The sequence below is a fragment of the Sinocyclocheilus grahami genome, unplaced genomic scaffold (genome assembly GCF_001515645.1).
Source record: "Sinocyclocheilus grahami isolate Dianchi unplaced genomic scaffold, SAMN03320097.WGS_v1.1 scaffold1632.1, whole genome shotgun sequence".
Taxonomy (NCBI): Eukaryota; Metazoa; Chordata; class Actinopteri; order Cypriniformes; family Cyprinidae; genus Sinocyclocheilus; species Sinocyclocheilus grahami.
The window spans coordinates 104,941-112,919 of record NW_015506811.1 but is presented as its reverse complement, the minus strand read 5'-3'; the positions used below and the strand labels follow the sequence as shown (position 1 = coordinate 112,919).

The window sequence follows — 7,979 nt, the reverse complement described above, 5'->3', positions numbered from 1 at the left end:
GGTTTCTGGCACAAACCGATGGTTTCGTGTGTTAGGACATCAATGTGTCGTCACGAGCCGCAGGGTTTAATTTGGATTTGTCTGTGCATGTTTTTTTTTACTCTCATAGATTTTGTTACCATTGCCATGCATTATACGACTGATAGACTGCAACGGTTGGACTTAAAAATCATCGTTTGTGTTCTACTGAAGAAACAAAGTCACCTACACCGTGGATGCCCCGGGGGTAAGCAGATAAACATCACATTTAAATTTTTGGGTGAACTATCCCTTTAAGAGCACTTCTTTTACCATCGTTTTACACCACAGTAAACATTGGGCTCAATGAATTTGTTAAAGGGAGCATCAAAGCAAAGTGAAACTATGAAATAGCATTCCCAGAACGTTGCACGGAGGATTTTTTTAAGACTAAAACGGTCCTAGTTGAGGATAACAAATCTTAAAAGTGTAATATTTTTGGGTGAACTATCCCTTTAAGAGCACTTCTTTTACCATCGTTTTACACCACAGTAAACATTGGGCTCAATGAATTTGTTAAAGGGAGCATCAAAGCAAAGTGAAACTATGAAATAGCATTCCCAGAACGTTGCACGGAGGATTTTTTTAAGACTAAAACGGTCCTAGTTGAGGATAACAAATCTTAAAAGTGCAATTTTCTGGGAATAGACAAAAGCTAACGTTTGCGGGGAACTACAAACTGTCGGCTGGCCTTCATCTGCTGTTAAGAGTCAATGTTGAGCGCATTATATCAGCTCTTCAGCTGTTTATTTGAGTGCTGATGGTTCGCTCACCTTTATGCACAGCCTGTATGATCCCCCTCGCTGCAGGTCCGCATGCACAGGACATACCGAAAACCAGATCTGATGAGAATAAGAGTTAGTCCATATTAAACTCACACATTGCAGTATATTACTGCTACTAAAATTAACTAAAAATACAAATAAAGTTGCAAGGTGCTGCCAGATATAACTGGCAACTGTCACACATTATCTAACCGGAGAAAATCAAACGGAGAAGCGCATGTTTGGGTTAATGCAGTAGAGCTCGACCGCGCATGCGCCGCTGCGCCTGCAGGCGGACACACAGCACTCTCTGGAGCCGCGTCCGAGCGTGCTCCAGCGCTGATCCGCCGTCCTGAAGCGGCTCTAACGGCAGGATCCGAGCGCAATCAGCGTCCGCTGCTCTCAGAAGCGACGTTAGAGGAAGTTTAGCGTTGATCCGTGTGATATAACCTCTGCTGTCATCAGGTCATGGCCAGAGAGAGCGCTGCTTGTGTCACGCGCTGCTGAAGGGGCGGGGCCATCGAGCGGCAAACCTCATTGCATTGATATAAAGTGAGCTTTTTTTATTCTTAAAATGTAGGCTATTCACCGTCACCTTCGGTAAATAACAGCATTGAGCATGTGAAGAGTTAAAAAAAAATCCAGGACAGCCAAGCTCCGCCCCCTTCAAATCGGAGCACGTGACTCTTCTTCTGGAGCGCTTCTGTTTTCGCGGGAAAAGATCACAGCGCCGCACTCGTTCTGCTGTTTTAATGCGATCAAAGCATTTCTTGCATTCGTTTAAATATTCATATATTTAATTGTAACAATGGTAGTACTTAATATAAATTCTATTTGTATTAATATATATTTTGTTATATGATTTCTAAAAGCGATCTCTAATTGATATCCACATTTAATATTTAGTAGTAATAACAATGATATCATTGTTTAATAAAAATTATATTTTTATTATTTCTACATTTAGTTATATTTTAGTATTTTAATTTGGCATATGTTAAGAGTCCTCATCTATGTAGGTTTTAAACATAATCAAACTATTTTTTACAATAATGGGAAATAAAAGATGAAAAAGAGAGAACGTTATCATACAAAATGAAAAAAAAAAAACTTTATTAAAAACATACTTGGCATGCAACATACAAATATAAATCATCAATGATATTTGCATTCCCACAACTCCCACAAAAAAATAACAACAGTAAAAGGTCATATTTGAAACAAAAATATGATCATAGCATCGTTATCTATGGCTTGTTCTCCAGTTATATTTTGTAAAAGTCTTTAATCACTGGCTTATTGTGATCATTAAATATAATGTGATTGTAATTCACAAAAGGTCAGAGAATGTGTGTAGTGTCATTTATTAGCTTATTGCTCAAAATTTAGCAATGGATTACTCCTCATATAATTTCATTTCCAAACAATGAACACAGAGACTTCATAAATAGACCTCAAAACCAATTCTGGAATTTGACATATTTTGCATTACTAGCATTAATGTGGGATTTCCTTCAAAAGTGCAAGATTTCATAATCTTGGTTTTTTTATGACAGACACAGTCTCTTTCTGTTGTAGCAGGACAGGCTAACTTAGCTTAGCATGCTACCGCTAAGAGAGAAGTGTGGTGCTAGTTACCTCTAGCGGCTCATTCACTGTGCTCCCGTGATGCTAACAACAGTAGCGACTATTGTATCGTAGCGGAAACTAAACATGATACATTTGCATAAGAGGTATTGGAGAGATTTTTGATAAATGATGGCTTTCTGCTCTGCTCTTATGGCTTCATATCATGAATACATACTATAAAATAATAAAGCTAACTCAAGTGTTTGCCATTTTCATTTTGGTTTTCTGTATAATCCAAACATACGAAATGTTTCCCTTGACTATATAAAACAGACTGCATTTTCACATGGGTCCCTTTTCAAAACAGTAAAGGTTCGGTGGCATTAACTGTTGCTCCTTCACCGGCGAAATCCAGTCGCTTCGACTGAAACCCGGAATTTGTGCAAACTGACCGTGTTGACCAACAGACATCTGCTTCGTCTGAACATGAGCTCTGTGCTTCATTCTGCACTACTGACAGTAGACAATGGAACTTTTAGTTACGTGCCTTCAAATGTTGCAAACAGTAATGTTACGTGTTTCTCAGCTCTCTCAGGAAACGATGCGCAGACCGAGTGGACGATCAGTTGTGGAGCGTTTCTCTCAGTTTGCCGGTGATCTTGTCCCGCAGCTCACAGTGTCTGATCAGATCTCTGACCTCCAGAGGAAGTGAACTGTTCCACACGCTCAGCACCGAGTCCTCCGCTGAGACGAGCACAGACACAGGAAACATCAACGGATTATACATATTAATCATTCGAAGGGCTCGTGTAATGCAGAAACACATAAAATGAACGTCATGCATAGAATTGGTCTTATTATTAAAATAATGAAAATGATATTTTCAAATTCAATCTATATGTATTTATAACGTTCTTGCCTTGTGTTTTGATTTGGTCTTGTGACACGCGTTGCCGTCTACCCAGTACTATAATAACATTCTTTCGGTCTGCAAGAGAATATAAACAAAAGATAAGGAATAAATATTTCTGTACAAAATGTAATGGAACGAAACACACAAAAGCTCTTTAAACTGTATATATGCCTTGAGAAAAAAATCCATTAATACTTATTACGAAATAATATATACTTTACAAGAACATAACTGACTGATGTTTTCAGACACGTAACGGCATGTTAACTGCAATTAAATAAAAATGTACTATAGTGTCAATTTTTATTAAATGCAGTTAGCTGAATTTTAGAGTGCTTTTTGACCCACTAAAGTAGGACTTAAATGCATCTTAGAAGTAATTTCATAATTACATATATTGTCTTTTAAAATATGGTAAAAGTGTAAGCTGAATATAAAACTAAAACACGTTAATGTCATTTCTATTGAAACAATTCAGTACATTTAAAATATTTGAGATGTATTTTGGTGGTGTAAACAATTTATTCTGAAGCAATATTTTCATCAGTGTTCTATCAGCTTTTACATACTTAAATCTACATATTTTTATTTACCTTTACAAAGGCCTATTTTTACAAATGTATGAATAATGTTTTGATATATTAAACATAAAACGTTGAATACTTATATTTGAAATTATTTAAATAATAAAAAGGTACTTTATCACAGTATGTTAAGGGGCGTAACATTTCCATCACACGCTTGAGGTATTCAGTCAATCACAACACACTGGACAGCTGGCCAATCAGAGTACACCTCACTTTTCAGACCGATGAGCTTTGTAAAACTTTACGCATTTCAGAAAGGTGGGGCATAGAGGAGCAACAATAATGTACAGAATGTGGAAAATAATGTGTTTTTTAACCTTAAACCGCATAAACACATTGCATTATATCAAATACACAACATAATGTTATTTTTAGCAACGTCATATGACCCCTTTAATAAGTGAGTCACTGCGAATGAACTGAATCATTTAAATGATTGATTCATTCAGGAACGAAACACCGTCATGTTGCTCAGAGACACAAAAGAGTGCTTTGGCTGTGTTTGGAATTATTTTTGTTGTCGAAATAGTGCAAAACAGGCAATATGGTGTCTAAAACGTAAGTCTCTAAATTAACTTCTAGTTTATCGAACTGTTGTAAAAAAACAATATCACATTTGTAATCATGGAAATTTTTGGAGAAAAAAACGGCACTCTTCATATGAAATGAATTAACTATATAAGAAGTGGTATAAATATATACATGCCCCCATGTCTTGAATTTGTAAATGTATTTTAATAGACTGAATCATGCAGTGAAAGAATGCACTCTAAATGCACTAGGGTAGACTTCACGTAATGCATGCGTGCACTCTGTTGCGGTTTTGAATGCTTTTTGCGTCATGAGAATATTCAGCAAAATAACTCACTTGTCATGGTATGTTACTTAACTATATCATGTTATGAATAAACTAAACATTTTGACTTTTTACCTCAGTGTGTTTCTTCTGAGTTTCTTTATGTGTGCTGTTAAGCTCATTTGTTCTGAAGTCTCTCACAAAGAGGCAAACAGAGCGAGCCTCAACAGCACGACCTTGATACGAGAAATACACTATCCATTATCAATAGCCGTTTACATTGAATGTTGGCTAATAAAATTAGAAGAAGAATTCTCGCATTCCGATGCGTCGCTGGTTATTTTTTTGTCACTTATGTTTTAATCAGGCTATTTGTCTGGTCGGGCAAGTAAAAAAAAAAACATTTTAAACTAGCTAGAAGGCTGATCAGCTGTAGCTCGACCTATATTTATTACTATTATTATTGAGAACATTAAGAAGGTAGTTTGACCTGTATTGTGCTACTGCGATTCTCTCTGATGATGCAGTAACTACCACGGGGGAGAAAAAAAAATCTTCGGTCTGTCCAATGATTGTGAACAGTCCGTGAGACTGAAGATATTTTAGCGGTATTGTGACCAAAAATATTTAAGACCCATCGAATCTGAATTTAAGACATTTTAAGGCTTTTTATTAGGAGAACGTTATTTAAGACATTTTAAGACTTTTTAAGGACCCGCAGACACCCTGTTGTATAAATGAGAATACTATGGGGCCAAACACAGAACCCTGAGGCTCCCCCAGTGTATTTAATTGAGCCAGGGCATTTTTTGCTCCCTCATCTTGAATTTGTCAAGATAAGTCCCTGTTAATTTTATGACCCTGTATATAGCATATTTACCTTTAGCAGAAAAAGTAAGTTTAAGCTGTTTTCCACAATAAAAACGGAATCTAATGGTAATTTGTTTTAAACTGACAGATATAGTTATGCTCGTCTTTAGCAGTGTTAACGTTACTCACGGGTACAGCAGTTTGGGTTTGGTGTCTATGCTTCTACAGATGTCGTATTCCACTGTGAGTGAGAACACCCTGCTGCCACAGGCAGCCCACAGCTCTTTGCACTCTTGAGTATGACTGAATGGACCAAGACACATCAGAGGAGTGTTCACATCACCAACCTGCAATGTTTTCACTGGACCACCATTCTTCACCTATAGTCATAAAACATCAAATATGTCAGACATCTGAGATAATACAGTGCTGTTTTATACAAACTTGAGAGCATTTGGGGATTTTTGGAAAAAAATGTGGGGATTTTTTTTATATATTTATGAAGGAAGTCTTATTCTCACCTAGGCTGCATTTATTTGATAAAAAATTCAGTTACTATTAAGAAATATTACAATTAAAATTTTAAGTTAAAAAATTCAGTTAATCTCTCTCATCTCAAAAATTAGAATATTTTGCATCTAAAAAAATTAGAATATCATGAAAAAGTTAATTTTTCTTTTGTAACTCATTTCAAAAAGTGAAACTTTCATATATTCTAGATTCATTACATGTAAAGTAGGGGTGGGCGATATGGCAAAAATATCATATCACAATTTTTTTAAGAAATATCACGATTCATGATTTTATCACGATTCTTTGTCATGTTGGTTTTTACTATTTTGCAAGTTGTCTGAGCTTTACAGCTAATTTCCATATCATAAAGACAAAGCCTTTCAAGGTAACAAAATATAAAAAAGAATGGCAGATATTTAGGCCAAAGTGGGCAAAGATAAACATCTTTGTCATTATTTTATCTTTGTTATTAAAAAATAAGAACAAAGATACACATTATAAATACACATATTATACAAATAAAACAACAGTGCTTTATTTTAAGGTACAATAGATGTACTTATCAGGAGCATTCAAGAAATTGAATTAACATTAAAATAATGTTAATTTATTTGAAATAGCAAAAATAAAACAGAAATAGAAATCTTTATAAATGTACTTTATCAGTTTAATGCATCCTTTCTAAATAAAAAGTATTAATTTCTTTCCAAAAAAATCTTACTGATCCTAAATCTTTGAATGTCAGTGTATGCAATAAATTAAAGTGCTAAACAATTATAGTTCATAATTCAGTCAATTGAAAAAAAAAACATTCTCAGATGATTCTCCAGTAAACCATGGTCTATTTCAAAGTACAACTGTATTTACTGCACATATTGAAATAATGATTAAAATGATAAATAATGATTAAAAAAAGCTATAAGCTATACCTTCAAGACTGAATCTTCATAAATGACTAGTGATCCATCTGCTGTCCCGACCAAAAGGTAATTCTTAAAGTGTCTGAAAAATTGAAACATTATTCTCTCATCTAAACATAGATCATCCAAGAAGCCATTCCACATTTAGCTCAGAAATGTACATGTAATCACCTGTGAATGTGAAAGTACAGCGATGTCACAGAATCCTTCACACTCTTCAGACAGTGCAGAACCTCTGCGTTTACAGTATCCATGATGAAGAGTGAACCTGACTGTGTACCAGCAACTAACCAGTCACTGCATGACCCTGGAGCTCTGATGATCACCATGCAGAGGATAGGACTGCTGGCAATCTCCTAAAAGAGGGCGGGAACACTGTTAACTGGATCGTTAAATAAACAGCAGTCAATGAGTTAATTCCTCAAGGATTGTGGGTGAACTGTTTGGCAAGTAACTGAAAACTATTATATGCAGAACACTGAAATGAGGATGATATAATCATACTTGTTTAGATGAAATAGCATTTAAAGGTGACATATCATGAAAATCTGACTTTTCCAGGTTTTAAGTACTATAATCAGGTCCCCGGTGCATCTACCAACCAAGGAAACGTGAAAAAGATTAACCCAGTAACTTTGTTTTGGGAAGCCTTTTTCTGCAAGCTTCTGAGAAAACGAGCGCATCTGATTTCGCTCCCTTGGTGACGTGGCAAAGGGATCTCATTATAATATTACCACCCCTTAATCTGTAAGTTTACACCCACGGCGCCGTCATTTTGATTTCGCAAGCGACAACAGTGTACCAGCTCTAATGCCATGGCGAAATTTTGAGCAAAACATGCTAAGTATTCTGTCTTTGGCTGCACAGACTAGCACAGTACACCGTTTAGAGTCCCAGCCTCAGAGGAGACAAGACAGCAGTGGATTTATTGATTTATTTACTGTATATTGCTGCTGCCACACAGATCTAAAATAAACATGCGATTTATTTCCCAGCTGTTTACCTTCACAGGCATAACCGACTGTTTTTTGTAACTCATGTGTTTTTAACGTAAACTTGTGTGTGAATGAGAACTTAGTTTAGTACTCA

General features: G+C 35.8%; 2 protein-coding genes across 2 annotated transcripts in view; both read right to left on the bottom strand.

Moving 5' to 3' along the window:
• Positions 1-1,317, bottom strand: part of LOC107571671 (ATP-dependent Clp protease ATP-binding subunit clpX-like, mitochondrial) — a 21,049-nt gene extending 19,732 nt beyond the window's left edge. Inside the window, exons 1-2 of the mRNA XM_016258004.1 lie at positions 996-1,317; positions 792-860 (exon numbers count right to left, since the gene is read on the bottom strand). Coding sequence (XP_016113490.1) covers positions 792-846 — 55 coding nt within the window. The 5' untranslated portion in view covers positions 847-860; positions 996-1,317. The remainder of the gene's footprint in view (positions 1-791; positions 861-995) is intronic.
• A 603-nt stretch (positions 1,318-1,920) lies between these two features.
• LOC107571668 (leucine-rich repeat serine/threonine-protein kinase 2-like) overlaps positions 1,921-7,979 on the bottom strand; it is a 41,907-nt gene continuing 35,848 nt past the window's right edge. The window contains exons 33-38 of the mRNA XM_016258001.1: positions 7,062-7,246; positions 6,900-6,972; positions 5,647-5,837; positions 5,528-5,577; positions 3,271-3,339; positions 1,921-3,095 (exon numbers count right to left, since the gene is read on the bottom strand). Of these exons, the coding sequence (XP_016113487.1) occupies positions 2,974-3,095; positions 3,271-3,339; positions 5,528-5,577; positions 5,647-5,837; positions 6,900-6,972; positions 7,062-7,246 (690 nt within the window). The 3' untranslated portion in view covers positions 1,921-2,973. The remainder of the gene's footprint in view (positions 3,096-3,270; positions 3,340-5,527; positions 5,578-5,646; positions 5,838-6,899; positions 6,973-7,061; positions 7,247-7,979) is intronic.